At 39.0% G+C, this 23,568-nt stretch overlaps 1 protein-coding gene and 1 long non-coding RNA gene across 17 annotated transcripts in view; one reads left to right on the forward strand and one right to left on the reverse strand.

Moving 5' to 3' along the window:
• The window catches only part of LOC107309817, a 29,575-nt gene extending 27,730 nt beyond the window's left edge, over window positions 1-1,845 (forward strand). Inside the window, exon 3 of the long non-coding RNA XR_004306360.1 lies at window positions 1,536-1,845. This is a non-coding gene — a long non-coding RNA (uncharacterized LOC107309817). The remainder of the gene's footprint in view (window positions 1-1,535) is intronic.
• HECW1 (HECT, C2 and WW domain containing E3 ubiquitin protein ligase 1) overlaps window positions 1-23,568 on the reverse strand; it is a 203,647-nt gene that overhangs the window by 121,414 nt on the left and 58,665 nt on the right. For 15 of the 16 annotated variants that reach the window (XR_004306356.1, XR_004306357.1, XM_032443004.1 and 12 more), the window contains one exon: window positions 13,233-13,557. Coding sequence is in view for 14 of the 16 variants with exons in the window: in XM_032443004.1 (XP_032298895.1) it covers window positions 13,233-13,557 (325 nt within the window). In the remaining 2 variants the exon portion in view is untranslated. Of the gene's footprint in view, window positions 1-13,232; window positions 13,558-18,914; window positions 18,936-23,568 lie in introns of those variants that run through there. The other variant, XM_032443000.1, reaches the window with a different exon arrangement.

Here is a 23,568-nt window from a genome sequence, read left to right on the forward strand (position 1 = left end):
CAGCTCTGATCAGGCTACTTGGAAACATGGGGAAGCATGAGGTGGTGTAGAGACATGAAAGCAATGCCTGGTACTACCATGGCCACAGGGCTTCCTGTTCCTGAACTCAAGCAACTACTTTGAATGCCGAGCTTGCCACACTGATATAGACTTTGAAATAACTTCCAGAAATAAGACAAACAATACAAAGTAATAAACACATTGCCAGAGATGTCTATATCAATGAGCAGGTTTATCTGTCATATAGAACCAAGCACAGCACTTTTGAAGGCGGTTGATAGGCATACAAAGTCAAGACACTTCAAGAGCAAGGTATTATTCAAGTGTATATATATGCAAAGAGCAACATATTATTCAATTGTATATAAAAGTTAAACAGAGAAGACTTTTAAAATTGAAGAAAACTTCACGTTCACTGAAAGAATAAAGCAGCAGGCACATACCAATGTTATTACTTCAGTTTTACAAAGCTATGCTACTGAAGGAAGAAGATAAGTGGGCTACCAATAATGAAGTATTTAGTGTTGCTCTCTTGAGGGATTTACAGAAGAAAAACTTTTAAAGAGATAGTTAATGATTGAAATGAATAATTATAAACAGCAGTGTTTTCTGCAATACATTTTCCCTTTGTTGACTTGCTAATTGTCAATAATTGTTTTACTACTCCATCTCTTGCTCTTTGTAGAAGTGGAAATTTTTAATCACATTTACACAGTACTTTCCTGTGGTAACCTTCCAAACTCTGGTACAACTTCTCTTCTTCATTTGTATTTTATAGATCCTTTTGTCTTCTTTTAAATGTCGAATTACATTTAAAAGGGGTAGAAAAGTATTTATCTTTGACTGCTTCAGTAAGGACCACCCTAGATATAGATTATCCATTATTATACACTTTATTCTGGGAAGCAGAAGCACCTGAGAAGATTTAAATGTATGAGCTGTGCTCTTTGGTCTGCCAGAGAAAATGCTTTATACTTAAAGGTGACCATATACCAAAATGTTGTGCTGAGATGAAGCCTGCAACCCTGACTACATACAGAGGACATCCTTTATTTCAGGCTTGCTGCTCTCTAGTTTCATCTCTTCTGATGTTTATTTGTCATATTTAGATTCTGGAAGTTGCTGGAGAGGCTCCAATGCCTGCCACATTATTAAGACGCATGACTAATTATTGTTTTTCAAGATATACTGTTTATAAAACATCATTCTTGCTTAAAAAGGCTTAGCTGAGCTAAACAGGGTGGCTTTGTTTAATAAATCACAGACATTTTAGGCCAGAGTTTAGTGGCACAAGAGATCCCAGAATCTGGTATAAAATGCTATATTCACACATACTATCTGTCAGGGCCAGCTGGCTCACACATGGGTTGTTGTCTGCTTCCCACAGCTGGCATAATGGTTACACAAGCTCTGCGTTGCACAGTCTCTCTAATTTGACAGAGATGTCAGCATCTGCCCATATCTGAACCAAATCACATTTACATTGCAAGATGAGCCAGTGGGGATAACTACAGCAAGCACTCTCCGTTTTGTAGGCACTGGCAGAAAGCTTGGCGGGCCAAGGTAAGAAAAAAGACTGGTCTTCAACTGCATGCTTAAGTTAGAAGAAGAACACGGGAAAGGAAGAAGCAGGCTGCTCTACAGCTACAGCTAACAAGTGAGGATATGAGAAAGAAGAGACCAACTGTTCTCACCAACAAACTGATGTACCCACACTACTGCCTGCTAGGAGAAAGGAATGTTCAGAATGGACAGTGTACAAAGGAAAAGTTCAGGTAGCACAGTGTGTCATGGAAAACATAGAGATATTCACTCACAGACAGCAACCACTGATAAAATACAGGCTTAGGCAGTAGAAAGGATGCTTTAAGGTAAATTTCCAGCATTCTGCAATATGCAGGTGTCACGGGTTACCTAGATTTACCTGTGCCCGTGACAGGGGGGAGCCACCCCGTAGGGCCCCCCGGCCTGGAAAGGAAGGGAAAAGGGGAATGGGAAAAAAAGAACAGTGGCAGCAATCTAAGGAGGAAAACCTATTTTACTAAATATGATATCGGAATACAAGATAACACAATATAATACAATAAGATTGAGACTAATAAATCAAATAAAGCAGAGAGAGAGAGTCCCCGAAAACCGAGAGGCCTACTGTGAGCTCTAGGCGACACAGCTGGAACACTTCCCACTCCCCGAGAAGTCTGAGAGAGAGAGCACTCCAGCCTGGGAGCGAGACTATATAGTGTCCTGGTCCCATGACTTATCCCTGACTGTGATGTGCTCTGGGATATGTAGTCTTCTTCTGTGAACTGCACATTCAGCAAAATCATCCATGCTTTATATGATGTTATGATGTGGAATACTGATAGGAAAATTACAAAATTACAAAACCATGACAGCAGGTCACCCAAGCAGGAGCAGATCCTTTCAGTACCCCCCTGACACACCATACATTTTGTGCTACAGAAAAAAAACAGCATGCTGGTACTGTTTGTTTAGCTCTTACAAAACAGAGAAGCTTGCTATCTGAATGGTAAGTGACCAGGGCAAGAATGAAAGGAATTCATAATAAAATTTATAATGACAATAAAATTTATTTATGAATCTCATGATTTAAAAATCCAGTATGTAGATCCTTCTTCCAGTCAGATGCCCTGTCTGTACACCCTGAAAAACACAGTACCTCCTTCCAGAGAAAGAAAACCATATTTTCAGTCCAGTAGAAATTTAAAGATAGTTGGGATTTTTGAACCAAACAAAATTTACCTCTAGAAAAAAAACGTGTAGGTCCAAATGGGAAGTCTTTTAGTTTTTGAAGGGGTGTATTTTTGAAAGGTGAAAATATGAAAATAAAAGTAGTTGAAACTGTTCAGCAGATGGAATTTACAAATACCTTCTATCAATTAGATTTAGTTGGCAAGTGATACTACTCTGGGCATGCTACTCACCAGATGCAAATATGACAGATATAGCACATTAAGAAATAAAACAGTGTACGTAAAATAGACAGCTGTCTAGATCATTATGCATATATGCATATGTTTGTGTATGTGTGTATCCATATAAACACATATATAGCAGTTACAACATACCATGTGTAAGTGTGGAGATGACACAACACCAAAATAGAAAATAGGTGCATGCAAAGTAAAAAGAATACTCATGATTTCTACTGATAATTCTAATGACAAAGGAATGGAGCTTAAAAACATGTTGCATCTTAATTTCCAAAGGTAAATGGTGAAATGCCTCATTCCACCTGTAGACAGAAAGAAGAGCAGAGATGCTGCTGCTCCCTTTCATGTATTTCATCCAGCAGCTAATGGCTTTTGAAATTTTTTACAGTGAAGCACTGTGATGCATCTCCCTGCCTCTGTTTCTGAAATAAGACTAACCTTTACACTAGCTCACTGCTTAGCTGGCAGTTCTTACTATAACCTGGATTTGGGCCCACCTGACTGAACACAAACACTTTGCAACCACCCTCAGATCTTCTGAGGCTTCATTTGCTCAGATGGAAAATGGGGAGCTAATTTAGAGAACTGTCATGTGAAGAAGTATTCAGGATGCACTATTCTTTGAATGTCAGCTGGATACAGTGACTGAGCAGGCAGTTGAAGTGGGCTGGAGGGACTGCTGGCAGAAGCGGCTCTCTGCCTGCCCTGCTCTTGGGCACAGAGGTGCCAGCCAGCCAACAGGCCTTTAGAAGTGAAGTGGCTGCAGACCTCCAAAGCTGTGTCAGGGCTGGAGCAGAGACGGGCAAGCCTCTAGCACCTCACATCTCCCTAGAGGAAAAAGGGAAGGTGATGAATGAGTAGAATGAGCAGCCTGCTGGGCTGCAGGGGCCTGAGAAGTAGACAAAAGGACCAAGGCACTTAATTATTACATTAGCATGTGCTTGGGGAACCAGTAGCAATTCTAACAAACCACTTCTTTTTACTGAAACAAATACCTCCAAGTACAGCCTTTACTGCTAAAAATATTCCATGCTGTTGCTTCCATGCTGAGAGATCCCAGCATATCTTACAAGTGCTCTCTGTAGTGAGATAAAGAGTTATCATCGAAGAAAGCTTTCAGATGAAAGACAGTGAACAATTGACAAAAAGCACACTGTTTTTCAGGGGAATTAGGAAAAATTGATAAAAGCTACTCCTCAAAAAGGTCTGTAAAAATGCCACAGAAACTTCAGATGCCATCAGCAGGACTTCAGTATTTGAAAGCTTGTCTGAAATACCCAAAGAGAAACAAATAGAGCTGATACATCTTCCTCAGAAGAAATGAGGTAGTACAAAGTACAAACAGCAGAGTGATCCTTTTGGTCAGTTTGGGTTAAAGAGGGAAGTGAAAGAACAGTGCACCTTCCCATACAGTATTTAGCTGATAAGTACGATGAGTCTATCTTTCCATACTCTCCAAGGACAATAACTGCAGAATAATCTGGGCTACATTTAAATTTAAAAAGTACCTAGTACTAGAAAGGAACACAATATCAGACAGTTTCCTGAACTTGGTACAGTACTCCAGACTCTTATCCATCATTAATTTGATTTAATACTGCATACTACAATACTTAATGCAATTATTACACAAAAATAGAAATCACACTTCATGTCTTGACCCTTTATAAATAAGAAATGCTGCACTGCTGAAATTACTTAAGGTTTTATAGTCCTTAGTTGAACAAATCTGCTTTAGTTTAAAATTTAAAAGTGCTTCAAGTCAATATGTATGTCTGTACTATAATCATACATAAGCATACGGGTGAGTCTTGGGACAGGTGCTACTTAACATCTTTATCAGTCACACTGACAGTGGGATTGAGTGCATCTTCAGCAAGTTTGCAGATGACACTAAGCTGAGTGGTACAGTTGATACAATAGAAAGAAGGAACTCCATCCAGAGGGAACTGAAAAGTGGGCTTGAAAAGTGGGCCCATGAGAACAAGAACCTAATGAGGTTCAACAAGGCCAAGTGCAAGGTGCTGCACTTGGATCAGGGCAATCCCAGGTATATGTACAGACTGGGACAAGAACTCATTGAGAGCAGCCTTGCAAAGAACTCGAGTGTCCTGGTAGAAGAGAAGCTGGACGTGAGTCAACAGCATGCACCTGAAGCCCTGGAAGACCAATTGTATGTCTGGTTGCACCAAAAGAAGGGGATCAGCCCCTGTGAGGCCCCATCTGAAGTACTGCATTCCAGCCCTGGGGACCCCAGCACAAGAAAAAGTTGTTGGGATGGGTCCAGAGAAGGGCCATGAGCCATGAGGGCTTGGAGCACCTCTCCAGTGAAGAAAGACTGGGGGTACTGTGCTTATTCAACCTAGATAAGAGAAGGTACTGAGCAGACATCACTGTGGTCCTCTAATACTTAAACGGAACTTATAATCGGGAAGAGAACACAATTTTTATACACTCTAATAGTGGTAGAAGGAAGAATTGTTTAAAACTAGAAGAGGAGATATTTAGATTAGAGGTTAGGGGAAACACTTTGTCCAGAAGGTGGTGAGGTGTTGGAACAGGGTGTCCAAAGAAGTTGTAATGCCCCAACCCTGGAGGTGTTCAAAGCCACGTTGGATGCGGCCCTGCACAGCCTAATCTTGCGCATGATTTAGAGGTTAACAACCATGCTCACGGCAGGGAAACTGGAACTAGACTGATGTTTAAGGACCCATCCAACCAAAGCCATTCTATGATTCTACAATTCTATGCCTGTCCCAGATACAGATTTCCAATTTAATGCTCCTGGACTTCCAGATATCTTTCCATAATCATGACAGATGGGACTCATCTGGCTTTTTGTACAGCAACAACTATACTTTAACTATGCATTGCACAATTTTCTCCACACTTACTGACATTTAGCTTTCACTTCAAAGATAAAATGGGAGAGAGGATCACAGAAATGATCATGAATACCTCAGTGCATGCTGAAATCAGAAGATACACAACATTTGGTGAGATACAACATAAAAGAGCTTTTTGTTGTTGGTTTGATGGGTTTTTTTCTTTCTTTTTTTTTTTTTTCCTTCTTTTTTTCTTTTTTCTTTTTTTCTTTTCAGTTCTTAATATATTAACCAGTCCAAAGTTCTTGACATCAGTGGCAACCTTGCTGGTACAATTAGGAAAATGTGGGTTAGGAGAAAACAGCGAACCCATGAAATTGCTTAAGGATAATAAGATAAGGGATGTTACAGGGCTAAGGCAATATAAGGAAATTATATAAAGAGATACAGGAAGATCTAAAATGAAAACAAGAATGGGAGAAATAATCTTCAGTACTTAAAAAATGGACTTTTAGTAATGTTGAAAGACGTAACTGCAGAGAGCAAATTGAATTGAAGATTGTGATCTGATACAGCAGCAAAAGCTCCACATAACTCAGACGTGCACTGAAGTACCATGTTGTAAAGAATCTCTTGAGAATCTTGAGTGATTTTATCTGAAAAATGGCATTCAATTATAAGCTTATTATAACATAGAACTTCAGTGAGGAAATAAATGTCTTTAGGGCCGGCAAGATCTATGGATAAGAAAATATAAAGAAAGATAAATGTAGTCATTACAGTCATCATAAAGAACTATGGGGATATTCGAATATTACAAACAGTGCACTTAAGTGTTACAAACGCTAAGGAGTGAGAAGAATGATTTAGTTTGGTTTAGAAAACAAAGATGACATACACATGCTGAATCTTCAAAAAGCGAGTACTTTGATTGGATTAACTCTTGTTGGATTAAGCTTCATCGTGTTGAGAGTTACATTTTTGCATCCCACAGTTCATGCTGTGATTGAGTCTACTCAGTCAATGGTCTTTAATTGCTCCGTGGATCAAGCATTTTTGAGGACTGAGGCCATAAACTGACTTTTGGTATTCTCTGACTGCCTGATTTCTTCAAAAATGTTTTAGTGAGTGGTCATTACTGTCTTAATTACTAGTGCAGTATATACAGCAATGTGGGTCCCAGAGCACAGAAGCAGTTTTATCCATGGATATAAGGATGCTGGAAATCACAAAGGCCTGAATCTGGTATGCTCCTTGCCTGTATTATTTCCCTTTCCAGATATTAAAGGTGACAGCTGAAGTGGAAGACTTTTCTGGAAAGTCACGTGTTACAAAATACCACAGCTGTCATTTCATGCAGAAATACTAAAGGAAAATGGAAATCTTTCAGCACATAGTACACACATCTCTACAGGAGCTTTTGAATACTAGCATTATTAACAACAGACAAATACAGACACAAACCTTGAAAGCACTGAGAAAGGATAACGGATCAGAAGCTGTAGTTAATATGCATGTAGTTAATATGCAGAAATCCTTGAGTGCATCTACCTATAAGAGATGAAACTGAATCGAATGCTAACTGCTAGTGACATACACAGTGGGTCTGGAAATGACACATGCTGGTTTTGTGGGACAAAGTGGTCCACTAGATACAGAACTGCAAAATACAAAAAAGTTACTCAGCCTGAAAAGACAAGTCACTCCCATGAGATCCAAAAGCAGCCAGGGGAGTGCAAGCCAGGTGGAAACAAAGAACTCTCATGTAATGTTCCTGCCAAAGCATACAACATCTCTTACCTCTACTGTTCAGCATTTGAGTAGAGATTTTATTGTTTGTTATATCAGGTTTGCTCCTCTAACACTTTTTCTTCCTGAAATAAAAGGTGCTATGCTTTGTGAAAACTTTGTGGCCACTGGTCACTGCTCTTTTACAGAGGGACCAGAACTGCAGGTGTCAAGCAAAACTAAACTTGCAGACATGCTCAAAGCAAGCCAAGGCAGCTAGCCACAGCCCAGAGAGACCAAATACAAGATAAGCCATCAAGGAGAAGTAATAAGGAAGAGCATGATCTGATATTAGGCTATAAAAGGATCAGAAAGGTGGCAACCCCAGGATATAACATCCAAGCAACAACTAAATTAACATCTTAGAAGCAGGCACATTGTGATGGCTGTATCTCAGGTAAAGAGGTAAAGCAACCAGTGTGTAAATGCACAGAGTGAGATGAAGTCAGGGATTAGAACTGCAATGCAGAGACCCACAATTCCTAGTCTGATATGTACATTACCACTTCTATGACTCTCTGCTGGCCATACATGACACACTGTTCATACGTACTGAATGTTTGATAAAATAGCTGTACAAACAAGTTCTGGTCCAAACTCAACTGCAGGAAAAATATATGGATCTTTCTGTTTGATTCAGCAGGCAATACTAGCACACAAGGCCCTCCAAGCCTAATCTGCAAAATGTTCAAATAAATGTTTAGATGACATTAATGAGATTTCTTGGGTTATAGTGCAATTTGCCTTTCTGGGAGAGAAATAACATCAAAGGCTAAAATAGCAGAGCAACACCTTACTCTAAAGCTAAACTTCAGTTAATCAGGTCAAAGCATTTGACCTACTTTACTTACATATACTTGAGAACTACTGCATATAAGTAATATTAGCACTGATTGATTCTTAAAGTCAGTGTGCACAGACACAGGAGCAAACAATTCTTTCAAAGTTTGATTTAAACATTTCTCACTAGATACTCTATATCAGATACAGAGATTATGACAGATGTGAAATCTAGTAGTGGCTAAAATGTTACTGCATTAATTATAAGATAGCTCTTCAAAGGAGCTGCCAGAAGCCCGTATTAGTTTATCTAAGAGACTTCACACTGTAGCAAATAGTAATATTAAAAGAGAAAACAGAGAAAGAGAAAACTGGTAAATAAGTGCAAGTATTATATTCCATCTATCTCACATACTATCTAAATGACAGATCTTTAAAGATATATATTTAAAAATCACTATCAATTATTCATATCTTTGTTTTGGCTTCATCTTTTTTTTTTTTTTTTCAATGTTTGTTTTCTTTACCAATAGCTTCTCTGTAAAGAAAGCTCATAAACACCGGAGATTTCTAAATAGAAACAAACTTGTGTTATCATTCAAATTTCTCAGAGAACTCTTTCTGGTTGTTTACAGTGGACATGTTTCTGAAATACTGCTGATATTCAAAATGCTATACCTCCCTTGAGGGAAGACACATGCAAATATCAGGCAAGCTGTCACAGAATTCAGTTATTCCACTGTCTAGCTTTGAGCTGATACATGCTACATGTCTAACTTCTAATGGGAAGTTAGACTTCTAGCTTAGCAAGGATGAAGTTTAATTCCTACTTCTGAGGGCACAATATCTCTTAAACATCCAGAAAGGCTTGTTTTTTAAAGTCCCATATTTTCCGTCATCTTACCATGGCTAATCTTAAATTGCATTAAAGTAATAAGACCTATATTTGAACAGAGTCAACATTTACAAATCTTCTTTCAACTGAAGAGTTTTTCTTATGACTCTTCAACAAAATTAGTTTACTTTTAATTTCTGGGATAAGTATTGGTATTCCTGTGAAGATGTTCTAATAATTGTCAGAAATGTATATAACTGGTGGGAATGTCCTTATTTTGTAGAGGAATTTGGGAATTCTTGAATCACTGTATTCTATTAGGCTCCAAAGCATCATTCTGTAGATACATCGTTTTCTTCTGGGAATGAAAACCAGTATTTTGTTTAGAAATGCTATTTTTAGGAATGAAATGCTTTATTTTTGAAAGAAAATGAAATTTTTGCAAGGATAATTAGTGATACTTCAGTGATAACTTTTTATTTCTGGTATGTGTAGTGATATTCGTGTGAAACTGTTCTAATAATTGTCAGAAATTTGTATATCTGTTGGATACGTTCTTAAATGTAAAATGAAGATAGGTATTCTGGAAACAATGTGTCATATTTTGTTACAAAGCATCATTTTGAAGATGTCACGGGTTACTTAGATTTACCTATGCCCGTGACAGGGGAAGCCACCCTGTGGCCCCCCCCTCCCAGGGCCTGGAAAGGAGGGGAAAAAGAGGAATGGGATAAAAACAGCGTCAATCTAAGGAGGAAAAACTTATTTTACTAAATATGATATCGAAATACAAGATAACACAATATAATATAATTGAGGCTAACAAATTGAACGAAACAGAGAGAGAGAGTCCCCGAAAACCGAGAGGCCTACTGTGAACTCTAGGCGACACGGCTGGAACACTTCCCACTCTCCGAGAAGTTCGAGAGAAGAAGGGCACTCCAGCCTGGGAACAAGATTATATAGCGTCCTGGTCCTGTGACTTATCACTACCCCTGTTGTTCTCTGGGATATGTAGTCTTCTTCTGTGGACTGCACATTCAATAGAAGTATCCATGCTTTACATGATGTTATCATGTGGAATACTGATAGCAAAATTACAAAATTACAAAACCATGAGCAGGAGTGCAGACTTGGGATGTCTGTGCAAGTGAACAACACAGATCACAGAATCACAGAATCACAGAATCACAGAGTGGCTGGGGTTGAAAAGGTGGTCCTTAACGATAATCTAGTTTCAACCCCCCTGCTATGTGTAGGGTCACCAACCACTACGCCCAGGCTTCCCAGAGCCACACCCAACCTGGCCTTGAATGCTTCCAGGGATGGGGCATCCACAACCTCTCCGGGCAACATGTTCCAGTGTGTCACCACCCTCTGAGTGAAAAACTTCCTTCAAAAATCTAACCTAAATCTCCCCTGTTCCAGTTTAAAACCATTCCCCCTTTTCCTGTCACTATCCACAGTAAACAGTCATTCCTCCTCCTCTTTATATGCTCCCTTCAAGTAGTAGAAGGCCTCAACAAGGTCTCCATGGAGCTTGCCTGGGTCCAAACTGAAGTATGCCTGGATCTCCCACTCCTGTCAATTTATCAAAAATGTTGAATGTAGTATGCATCAGTGCTTTAATTCAGGATAGAAGTATATTTTTGTAATGATACTTCCCATTGCGCTTGCTTTAGTTCAGGCACACAGACTCTATTCTTTCCTGGTGGATCGAAACAGAAAGTTGCACCATAACTACTACTTGACTAGACTGAAGCTGCTCTAAAGACAGACCCTTTGAAATGAATTCAATAGCTGATTGCTTCTAGAGATCCATTCCTCTAGAATTGCTCTGTATCATAAATGGATAGATACAGTCACTGCACCGATCACTTGCCTGGGCTTCAAGATTTGTTCACATCACATCAGTACCAAAAAATCAAGTGATTTTCACAGTCTACCACACTCTTCATAGTAACCAGAAAAGTAAATCTCACCTCATGTTAGGTTTTGGAAAGGAAGGAGAGAAAAGAGTGGAAACAGTAAAAGAAATTAAGGTGTTCCTGTCTGCTATCTCCTTGAGTATTTAGATTGGGAACCTGAGAGGATGGGGACAATACACCTCCAAAGAAACTGAGGGTCAATGGTTCATTTATTGGGGAATAAAAACAGTAAACATTTTTCAATTGGCAGCAGCATTCATCAGAATGAGCCACTGATTCTTTCCATTAGCATCAGGCACTCTGCCAGTAGGTGCAAGGATGCATTTCACAACTTATACTTCTAGTTTATCGGGGTGCTTGGGGCAACATCCTTGTTGATTAAGTAAAGTATGAAGGACTATCAGGGAGAGTTTTTCATTTCACAGTTAACCCTCTATGTATTCAGGTTACCTGTCAAAAAAAATTGAAGTTAATCAGATGGATGTACCTTAATAGCCCTTGAAACAATCATTTGAACTCAAAAACCTGTCTTAATGACTTCATCCAACATGCAACAGCTCTGTGAACTTTCTGTTGACTCCAGACCACCAGAAGTTGCTCTTTTCCTCTTTTTACAGGAGCAATACAGTTCTTCATGAGTTGTTTGCACTACTGCAGAATAGTCACAGTGCCTAGAAACGGGAGTTGCTGCATCTTTTCATCTGCAATCTTAACTGTAAACAGAAGTAATTGCTAAGACCAACAAACCAAACTGCTTTCAATGCATCTGTAATCCAGTCTGGTTTTTGTTTGTTTGTTTTTCCTGAAATATTTAAACTCCAGACTCCTACTTTCATTGATTTTCAAAACAGGTTATTTTATGCAGTTACTCATGGGAAGAAGTACTAAAGCCTGGCTTCCTACGTACCTCACTCCTTTCCCTCCATGTCCTAGGCCATCCTCGTATTCTCCGTCTCCAAGTCCCACCAATACAATGAACTCCATTTCCAGTATCAACCACTATGCTGCCAAATCTGCTTCAGTCTCACTAGTTCCTTCTCACATCTTGTATACTGCCAACATCATTGTTCCCAACATCCTCAGCGCAAGATGTGAATGTTTTTGATCTTATCCACTGAAGTGTTTAAACAATATACATTATTGCCCAACTCATAACCTTATCTGCTTAGCCTGCTGTCTGTGCAAGATACAGCATTGTTACTGGAAGTAAAATGCTTGCTTAGTGCTTTGCAGGCTCATCCAAACAGGTAAGGGCAGCACCTGATCAACATTTCCCTCTGTGTAATGCACAATTTACAGATTTTGACAAATTTACAAATGCACAAACATTTAGAACTTCATATTAAGACCTCTAATACATAGGGGAATATGTCTGAAACTAATCCATTGTGCTTAAAACTTATCAGATGGCAAAGAATTAACACAGATTTCAGTCTAGGCAGCAGGACTGACTACTTCCATAGGAATCAAATCAGGTCAAAATGCTTATTTTATATCAAAGTGAAACAATTAGGTAAAAGTCCATTAAAACCATCTCTTATTACTCTTATGTGGAGCTAGGCTTTAAACAGATGGAGATGTCAAAAATGTGCTAATGGCTGAATACAAACTCCAAAGTGTGAAAGAAAAAAAAAGTCCTCTAGGACACAACTTCAGTCTGCCTCAGTCTATAATTATTATTAAAAAAATACCCTTTTGACTGTATAGGAAAAGGCATACTGCTTCACAGGTTTTTTTAATTATTCATATTCTGGACTTCTAAAATCTCTCATCTGTTACAAATTACTCAAGGACTTGCAAAAGGAAACCCTGAAAACACCATGCATTCTTTGCACAGGAGGCATTTGCACAATATTTAAGTGGCTTTAAAAATGATGTGCTTTGAAATTTCAAGAAATTGCCAATAGAAAGGATTGTCATATCTCTGTTGCAGAGAGTCGGAGTTGGGACTACAACTAGCAACTCAGTAGCCAAAGAAATCTTGTAGTATACAAACCCACTTTGAGATTACATTCAGTGGAGCTGTATTAGGTCTTTATAATCATTAGCCCATAATACTCTAACATTTAAAACCAATAAATGCAACAAGAAAAGCAAATGGGAAGGTGTAAGAGGGACCTACCTATGAGATACATGCCAATCCAGTCCCCTGCATCCACTTCTTCCTTTATATCCCAGTATATCACTAGGTCCTGTGAGTGCCCAATGGAATAGTAGGAGCTGCTGACCATTAGGGTAGATCGGCTGTCTGAAGTGACAAGGTCCGTGTCACTGGTCGACCTAGGAATGGTGACTGACTCATGGGAATTGTTCCTGATGTCCATGTTATGAAACTGGTCAGGGTTATAGCTGTATCTGAGCGGCTCTTTGCACCGGCGCCGATTTTGTGAGTTCCTAGATGGTGATGCCATGGCTGCCAGGCCCAGGAACCTGTTTTGGTAAAGATTCTGTAGAGAAAAAAAGAGAGAGGAGTATTTGCAGTATAATTCATATTTCAGTTATGTCAAAGTTTATGGAAAGCAGCACATCAGAGGTTAAGAGAGAAGCACTTGGCACTGACATGTGGCAGAAAAAAGTTTAGCAGGAAAAAGATATTGCTACTCCAACTTCTACTCTTTAACTCTTGCCATGAAAACAAGTGCAAAAGTAAGCCGTACACTGCCAAGCCCAGCTGCAATTGGCAGTGTGTGAGGAAAACAATAGCAGTTGTCTTCCTTGAAGTTAATGCACACATTTAGACACAGACATTGTGACTATTAGTCTGCTAGGTAGTCGTTCTCTTTAGAACCAGGAGGCTGGCTTTCTACTTTTGACTCGTGGAGTCAGTTCCTCTCCTCAGTAATTCTTGTTACATCTGCAGAGAAATCTTTATTAAAGCACAGTCACTACATTTGCCTGTTTGGTTTAGATTAGATGATTAAGAACTTCTCTTCCCATCTCCAAACTGGAGGAGTTTGTGCCCTAATCCCTCATACCAAAATAAAGATGCTTTCACTGAAGTGTAAATACAAACTAAGTGTTGCAGTGTCTTTCATTATAGCTGATGCTTCTCACGCTATTCTCTCTCTCTCTATTTTTTTTATTTTTTTTTTTTAATTTTAATTTTCAGTAGACTGTGAATACAATGTCTATCCTCTCTGGTAGGGATTTAAGAATATACCAGCCAAATAATGGGAATGGAGGAGGTTGCTTCAGAGCAGTCATTGTGTCAGCAGTCAAAAAAGTATTTAAATTCCAATCTACCCTCCTCTCTTGAGACAAGCCGAGTGACTCGCACAAAGTGCATCATGGTGCATGATGAGATGTCATGCATTTATTATAAATAATACCATACATGCGTGGCTGTATGAGTAAAGTAGAACAAAGATCAGGGCAAATAATTATTCCACATGTAATTGCCAGTTTTTCAGCTTTAACATGCAACTCTAATATCTGTGTCTGTAAAATGCGCAAGCAGACCCAAAGCACTGGTGACAGTGTACTAATCACAAAAAAAAAAGGCTTTAAAAAAATTAAAGAAAGATCCTCTCTGCTCCTTGTGGAAGCAATATGGTCCATCACATATACCGACCGTAACAGCAACAACAACAACAACAACAACAAAAAGAACACAGCTACATTCTCATTTTTATTATACAGTGTACAATGTAAATTATAAAGCTAAATTACTGAAAGTAAATTAGGAAGACATTTTTTCACCATGCTTGTCACTAGTTACACCAGAGAAGAAGCTGACCCCCATCTCACAACAACATCCTTTCCAAGTAGTTGTAGAGAGCAATAAGGTCTCCCCTGAGCCTCCTCTCCACCAAACTAATAAATCCCAGTTCCCTCAGTCACTCCTCATAAGACCTGTGCTTCAGACCCCTCAATGTCTTACTCGTAGTGTGGGGCCCAAAACCTAACACACTTCTCAAGACTCAGCCTTACCAGTGTTGAGTACAGGGGGACAATCACCTCCCTGTTCCTCCTGGTAACACTATTTCTGATGCAAGCCAGGATGCCATCGGCTTTCTTGGCTACCTGAGAATACTACAGGCATAACGCTGGTTGTTGTGACCAAAGTCCAGAACCTGACACTTAGTCTTGTTGAACTTCATCCCACTGGACTGAGGCCAGTGATCCAGCTTGTCCATATCCCTTTGAAGGGCCTTCCTACCCTTGAGCAGGTATTTAGTGTCATCTGCCAGCTTACTGAGAGTGAACTCAATCCCCTTGTCCAGGTCATCAATAAAGATATTAAATAGGACAGGCCATAATACTGACTGCTGGACAACACTGTTCTTGAGCAGTCACCAGCTGGATATTACTCCATTCACCATCACAACTAAGATTATGAAAAACCAGCTAATAGAGATTTTTTAAAATTAATATCAAGTCAAAGCACAGAATTAATATAACCACTGTTGGATAACACATAGATTTCCTACTGCTATCAGCTAAGCTAGGGTAAGTTAGAATTTCCTCCAATTAATTCACTAATTAAATTTATTTTTCATATCAGAAAGAGTCCTTTCATGTACAGACAGCTTAGCAACAAGTATTTAGACAAAAATATCAATGTGCTAATAAAACTAACTCTGTAAAATCCTACTAAAATGAGATTTTTTGAGAATTATCTGTGGACAGAACCTGCCTCTTATTTACAATACTAACTCCATCTTTCAAACATCAGATAAAAACAAATTTTAGGAAGTTATTCTTTCACAGAAATGCAACTTCCCCTAACAAGCGAAAGAAGAAAGGTGAAGTCAAAGGAAATGACAGACAAGATCTGTAAATAATACTGATCTCAAAAAATGCATGAACAGAAAACTTAAGATCAGTAAATACTTCAGAAATATTACTTCCATGTACTTCCATATTTACTTCCCTTTCATACTTACAGCTCTATGTGCCCCATTTCCGTTTGGCACTGCGCAGCAGAGCTGTTGCAAGTGCTGCCCTTCCTCCACTCCCCCAGAAAATGGCACCCAGAAAATTCCATCTCCCAGAGATCAGAATAATCTTTACAGCAAATTACTCTGAAGGACTCAGAGCTGCTACATAGCTTCTACTGGAGAGCTAGAGTGCTTTCTGCCTGAGGAGGTGAGAATGTTATTATTTGGGATTATTATGCCAGAAGGATACATGATGCCTTAGCAATATAAAGATAGACCCCAACTCAGGGTCTGCAAGGCGTTCTTTCGCTTCTTAGATATTTCAGAACTGCCTTTCAGATACACTGACCATAACTAGTTACTCACTACTACTGCTTTGACAGAGCAGCTCTGTCTCTGCAGGTCAGGATTGTGGTATGATAGTCTTTTACTGTCCATACAAAAGATATTGATATGGCTGAAACACAGGTGGTCACTGGAGTACTAGCAAAAGAGGAAACTACAGGAAATAAGGAGGTGCTATTAGTCAGCTGACAAAGGGCTCTAACTAAGGGACGTGAAGACATGCAGATGTCTGCAAGCAACCCTGAAACCAGGATTCCAAGGGCAGCTTTGTATGGTGGGAAGCCTGGGACACAGCACATTCGCCTGTCAGAAAGTTTTACAAGACTGTTGCTAAGTCTGATGTCATGAGCAAACTGGTCATGCACTTCCCTGTTTCCTTGTTTCTCCTCTGGAGATGAAGGTTCTCCTGATATATTTTGCAAATTACAAGTAAAAGGTTATGTGTTTTGTAAGACAGACACAGAAGTAGAAATTTAGAGCAGGCTGGTCAAAGAAAAAAATTATGACAGCAAAACTCTTGAAGTAAGTTCACTTGTATCAAGGTGGATATTGCACTAACAGAAATATAAGATAGTATCAATCTCTATTAAAGATTCAATTGGGTGGTCAATTTTAAAAATGATTTTAAGGCTCAAGCTGTATCTCAGGTGTGAACATACAGAGTAATACCTCAATACCAAGCCAGGAAGTCAAGCAGAAAAGTAGCACCGCCTATAAGGAGGCGCAGATCTTTATCTTCAAGCTGAGCCTGCCGAAAGGGCTTTCTCCACAGTTTTTTGCAGGCAACTCCTGTGTGATGGGAAACTCAGCTCTGTTGGATGGAAGAGTGAAAAATTGATAATGAATTCCTCCTTATGAGGAACACTGGCATTTCCCATCACCACAGGTACAGTACAATCAACCCTGAGATTGGAGACTACTGCAAAACAATAGGATCTGGACAGCCCAGAGAACATTTCAGGATCAGACCCTTTACTTGAGAGGCACAGGAATGATTTCTCAGAGCTCCAAAGGAATTACTTAATAGCACGACAGTGTTACAGGCTCCCACAAGTCTAACAAGAACCATTTTTCTGCATGGTATTACAGAGTGTACAGATGAAACTGCTGCTCTTGGGGCGACTAAAATGAAGGAGGTTACAAATGTCTCAAAGAGATTCATGCTGCAATAACATCAAAGAACATTTGTCTTAATATTGCACATCTTTGGCATACTGTATATATATTTATGGTTATAATAAACACTAATTGGAAATCTAAGCCATTATACATCTGTAGTGGTTCAAATGGACATTAATAGGTAGTTCATTTTTCCATTTCCTGACATTTGTGCATTTCCAGTCTAGCTTTACTGCTATGTTAATGCATCCTCTTCCATTTAACTCTGCTTCAGTGATGTGCAAATCATTGTGAAAATCTGAATCAAAATGAAAGAACTGGCCCTGAGGTCAGACTGGCAAGGTTTGATGCTGGTGTGCGGGATTGATTCTCCATGTAGGTGTATTAGTCACTGCAGCAAGATCTGGCAGTACAGAGCCAGAGGTACTCTTAGCATCTACAGAACACGTCTAGTAACTACACCCAAAAATTAAGAGCAGTCCACATTTCCTGAGAGCACTTAAGCAATCTCCTGGGCACAAGTGGATGGACATGGAACTACATGGCAATATAACCAAAGGCAGAAAACTTGAGTTCAGAAAAAGGAAAAAAAATAATAATGCTTTATCTCTTCTCTTTCTGGAAGAAGTACAAAAGGAGTGCTGTCCAGTGAACTCAGGAAAGTGTGTTGAAAGGCAGACACACTGTATTTCCAATTAAATGATTCTACGAATTAAGATTTGCGCTGTATAACCAAACAAGATTCTCTGTAAAAATAGCATTTCACTGTTGTTTGATGAGATCACTCCAAGCCTCTACAATGTAAACTACTTCTGTTTCACTAGAAGCAATTAACAATAGCATTCCACAAGTTTATAAAGACACAGTGATAACCCAGACACAGTTCACTACAAAAAGCACTGGGAAGTTTCTGCAACAGAATGCAGCAAAGAAGAAAATTAATTTATTCATTTCTCTCAAATTCTTAGCAAGAAAGCAGTATCATTTTAGCCAACTGGCACAGCAAGGAATGAGAAGCAGCCATCAGATTTATGGATTAGAGAAAAGTGATCCAAAATTATTGCCAACATTAGTAAAATACATATTCGGGTATGAAACAACAGTTAGACATGCAGCAGGGCCTCGATATAAAAACTCAAAGAGACAACTGCAAGGAACTAATAAAAGGGTCAATAAAGTAACATTTTAAACCATGATAACACTGCACAGCATCACTGTTCCTTTCACACTACAAGATGAAAGAAAGAATATTAGAATCTGCTCACATGCTATTATCAAATACTCTGAAGTGCACAGTGCTAGCTTTTGCTGGTGCTTTATGACACATAGAACAGGAAATCTGTATTTTGGCTTGGTTTTAAATACCAGCAGAAGGCAGGAAAGTGCCACTACACTGCTAAGGGATAACACAAATGAAGCACAGGGACTGTCTCTTTCCAGGGGAAAGATGAAGCACTCACCTGGTAGGGGAACACAGTCCCTTCCTAACAGACATCCCCGTGTCCACCAACTCCAGCTTCACCGCCACAGCCCTAGTGACAGCAATGCCAAAGACTAAACATCACTTCTCATCTTTTTAAACACAAGGACAATATTTGTATACAATAATCACTTCAGGTAAAAAAAAAACAAAAACACATGATCATCATTCAGTACCAGGTAGTTTGTTTGATTTGCTATTTGAAGTAAAGAAGCACAACCTCAGCAGAGAGCTGCCCAAAAGAGTCTGTGTGTCTCACAAGAGGTAATTTTTTGAAGTCCAATCACTCTTCCCATCAGATCCAGATGGATTTCACTGGTCCCCCTGGAACTCTGTTTACTCCACAGGGGCTCAAGAGGGAAGAGGTAAGAACAAGGATATGGCTCCCCTCTGAAGGATGAAATTGCTGTTCCTCTATGAAATGAGCAACTGGTATTCATACTGAGAGCACCAAGCAGCTAACCACCCTGCTTCAGGTTCCACACACAATAACAACAATTTACCTGAGGGACTTTAATAACCGGTAGCTTCATTTCTTCCAGTACATCCCCCATGCAAAACACTGCTGTCTTTAACAGCACTCACGATGGCCCAGATTCACCCAGTTCCAAATGAAGTCACTAATTCAGGGATGCAAGTTCCTAGGACTTTCTGTATAGGCAGAAGCAAGAGACAGGGCACCTCCCAAAAAAGACTGAGACCAAACAAGGCTTTCTCTAGGATTATCCAGCTCCCCCTCTCTTCAACTGTTCAGAGAGCCTGTGACTGGTGAGATCCAGGTTAAGTCAGATGGTGAGATCTATGTATAATCATTTTGAACTCTATAATTTTCTAATGAAAGACATAAATAACCAAGCATTTCTGAGAGTGTCAGAAAATGTATCTTCTAAATACATTTAGGCAGGCGAAATAGAAATCATTAGGCAGATTAAAAGCACATACTAAAAATATGAAGGAAATGATACAGAGTAAATATGAGCCATGGAAGGATATCCCTTAATATACAGCGTTTCCCAGAACTGTCAGCTACAATCAACTCTCTGCTTAGAATTGGCCCCACATTACCCAACTCCACAGAGTCCAAAGACTCTTCCAAAAACCTTTTTGCTGAAAAGAGTCCTAACTTCTTACGGTGTGTAAAATCTCAACATCCTCTGACATCAGGGCAATAGTATATCTTCTATGCTATCTTCTATATCTTAGTGTTCACTAAAAAAAAAAAAAAAAGCTTGTGCGATTTTTGTACTGCATACTGCTACCAGAGAGAAGAAGTAAACAAACAAAAAGAGAACTAAGTCAAATGCATTTTTTTCAATCCTAGGCACAACAGATTGTTTGTAAAACTCACACACATAAAAAAAAAAAGGTAACAATAAGCAACTAAGCCCAGATATTTTAAGTTTGTAATATTGATTAGCCCCCGTTCAGACACAAGCATGAATCTTTGCACACCAAAGGTTTGTGTGGACACATACTGAAGAAGGATTTATCCTACAAAGCTTGCACCTACCATACTGTTTTCACCACTGATACTTTCCTCTTTATGTCCACTTTGCACAACACAAAGGGATGGATCCATTCATGTGTCTCAAAGTATCCATCGCTGCCATTAGCTGCAAAATCCCTACATACATAGTAAGCACAATTCACTACAAAAAGACTAAAGACCTTCCCTTCCCTCCTCTCTCCCATGACTCTAGGCTGCCAGCAAGGTCCCTGCCATGTCCATAGATAACTACGTGTCTTTCCTGTATTCTTCTCTTTCTTCTCTAGCAATTCTCAGAGTATCTCTCCTCTTCCTCACTCAATAATATTATCATCTTTTTCTCAATCCTAGACAGGGTGGGACAGTGAAGAAGTCACTAGATGCTGTACAGGCATAAGACAGACACTGGTTTCCATGTAGGGATGTTGAATACAAAAACAGGAGGGCTGGCAAGCAACTCTCTTCATTCATGGTTCCTTCCAGAAGACCACAGTTGCAGACTCCCTGCACCACAGCAGAGAGCATTCTAAATCTCAGTTCATTCATTGCCTGTACACTCTGTCATGATTCTAACCCACATCTTCATTTCTTTTTAAGAGGAAAGAGTTTTGAAATGTCAGCATCTTAATCCCCTAGGGCAGAGAGGCAGGGCAGAGGCAGGTAGGTCTGAGAAGACTGCTGGGTTCTAACACCTCCATCAACCACTTCTTTGATCCACAGACAATAACAAACCAGACACCAGCTTACTGGGCATGCCCTCAGCTCTGTCTTCCACCTTTCAGTGAAGCCTGGAATATTTCCTGACATTTGGAAATCAACTGGCCAAATAGATCCCGCATTATGCTATCTCCAGACCTTCACTGAGTGTGCTTGATGTTGCTTCCAATCAAATTAAACTCAAAACCTGCTGTATCACAAAATTTTGTGCATGGGAATATATCTGTTCACATTTTTGTGGCAGGGTCTAATTTCATTTTTCTTTTTACCCTAATTCAAATTCTTTGTGTTCTTAAGACCTCAGGAAAGTTTTCAGATGAGAACATTGGTGACATAGACCAAAAGAAGTCAAATTCTACTCACTGACAGACACAAGCATATAAATGTTCTTGAAAAAGGTTCAAGCCATATCTTCATCTCACATTAATGAGTACCTTTAGCTTGAGTTAACAGCATTTTTGATGCCATTGGTTCCTTGAGAATTACAGTTTGTAAGGCTGCACTTTTAAAAATAAGTGAACAAAAATTTTTGAACTTACTTTTCTAGTAACAACCTCTCTGTCAATGAAGTGCTCTAAATCCATTGAGGATTACCTTCCAATGCAATGCAATGAAAGGCTAAATTTTAAATAGTATTCATAAGAACCTGTGGAATTAGGCAAATCAGAAAACTATTCATCTATGCTGGTCATAAACTTAAGTTCTGAATGAAAGATTGACAATCACACAGCCCGTCATAGGAGTCACAGTAACAATCACATCTCACTGAAATTCTTGCTGTAGGACCTAGTTCCATTCTGATTAGGACCACGAAAATTGTCTAGTGTCCAATTCTTTGTACAAATCAATTGAGAGGTGTTTGGTCTCTGGCTGGTCTGTTAAAATTAATAGCATTTCTTGTACTACAAGATGCCATTCAACATAAAATTTTATACATAACTTGGACTTGTAAAATTGGAATGTCAGAGAGGTTAAAATTTGGCTTTTGAACAGGTAAGCAGTTCTCAAAGACTACAAAAATTCATTTTTGTCGAAGAGCTGTGAACAGAAAGGACACTAATTTGGGAAGTTTATCACTTGTAATACATTAACTAATAGACCACATAACAAAGTTTCCAGAAGGCGTTCTCTCAATATTAGTGAACAGTAGTTGACTATGTTGTTTTTCTAACCTCTAACTAGAAGCTGATTATTTGTATTGAAGACATTCGGATCTCATTGAGAGAGCATTCACAGAAACAAAAACAAACCAACAGTAGAATTAATGAAACTATTTTCCTCCAGCGCTGTAATCTCATTACCAACAAATCTCCACCAAAATCCCATAATTTTTCAGTCCATTTCTCTGCAAAAAAAAGCCACAACACCTCAAGCAATATCCAGATAACCCCATCAGCTGGAACCAGTGGCAGGAGGGCTCTGCCTTCCTTTGCCTGCCCAACATGGCTCTATTTCATCTCCCCAACCACCAAGACTTTGAAGAAACTCAATTAGTGCACAGACAGCTACTCTGCTTAGAAATTAGCCAACGGCTTCAAAAGTAATTAGTTATGGAAGTGACAGGCAGACAGAAAGTGCAATCATAGGAGTCTTATCAGCCTGGGAAACCAAGCTATACAAATTGTAGGCACCTCACCAGTTTAATTGATTACTCAAATAAGGGAATTTACTCATGTGTGCACGTCTGCAGAATCAGGTGTTGGGGCTGGTTACAAGCAGTTATGAAAATACAACAGAAGCCAAATCAAAGTGACTTTGGAGGAGCAGAATTTGACTTAACTCTAACATAGCACTACATCCTTTCCACACAAAGTCCAATAAAGTTTAATTACAAGTGAAATGAAGCACATATGTATGATAAACTTCCAGCTTCCTAGTAAATCTGTTGTGATTTTTTTTTTTTATACAGTGATAAAGGGGGCATCAAGCGTGCAATCTTTCTTCAAGAAGTGAAGAAATACAGAACTGAAAACTTAATGTCATGAAGGATGAACTCATTGAAATTACAAGGTCAAAAAAAATCTCACTGACACTTTTGGTTTTTAAAATCCCACTTCGATTACAGAATATACTCAAATGTATTTGACAAAGCTTTCTCTATGTATTGTAGAATAATGCAGCTAGCACTGTAAATTGTTTAAAATTAAACAAATTGAACATTCATTGATTTTAATTAGTTCTGTCCCATAGAATCTCACAAACTAATGGAGATTTTCAGACAGTTTTCCTATTGGCTTTGAAGAGACGGACCACATCTTGAGAAAAAATTTAAATTCACAATCAAAATACTTGTGCACATCAAAAAAGCAACACTGGGGTATGTCACACAAGGCAAAGCTGCAAAATACTACAGATGCAATGCAGGTGTCCACTTTGGAAATTCTGAATGTAAATCAACAGCATATTTACCTTTTACAAAACCAAAACCAAC

This window comes from Coturnix japonica, chromosome 2 (assembly GCF_001577835.2).
Source record: "Coturnix japonica isolate 7356 chromosome 2, Coturnix japonica 2.1, whole genome shotgun sequence".
NCBI lineage: Eukaryota > Metazoa > Chordata > Aves > Galliformes > Phasianidae > Coturnix > Coturnix japonica.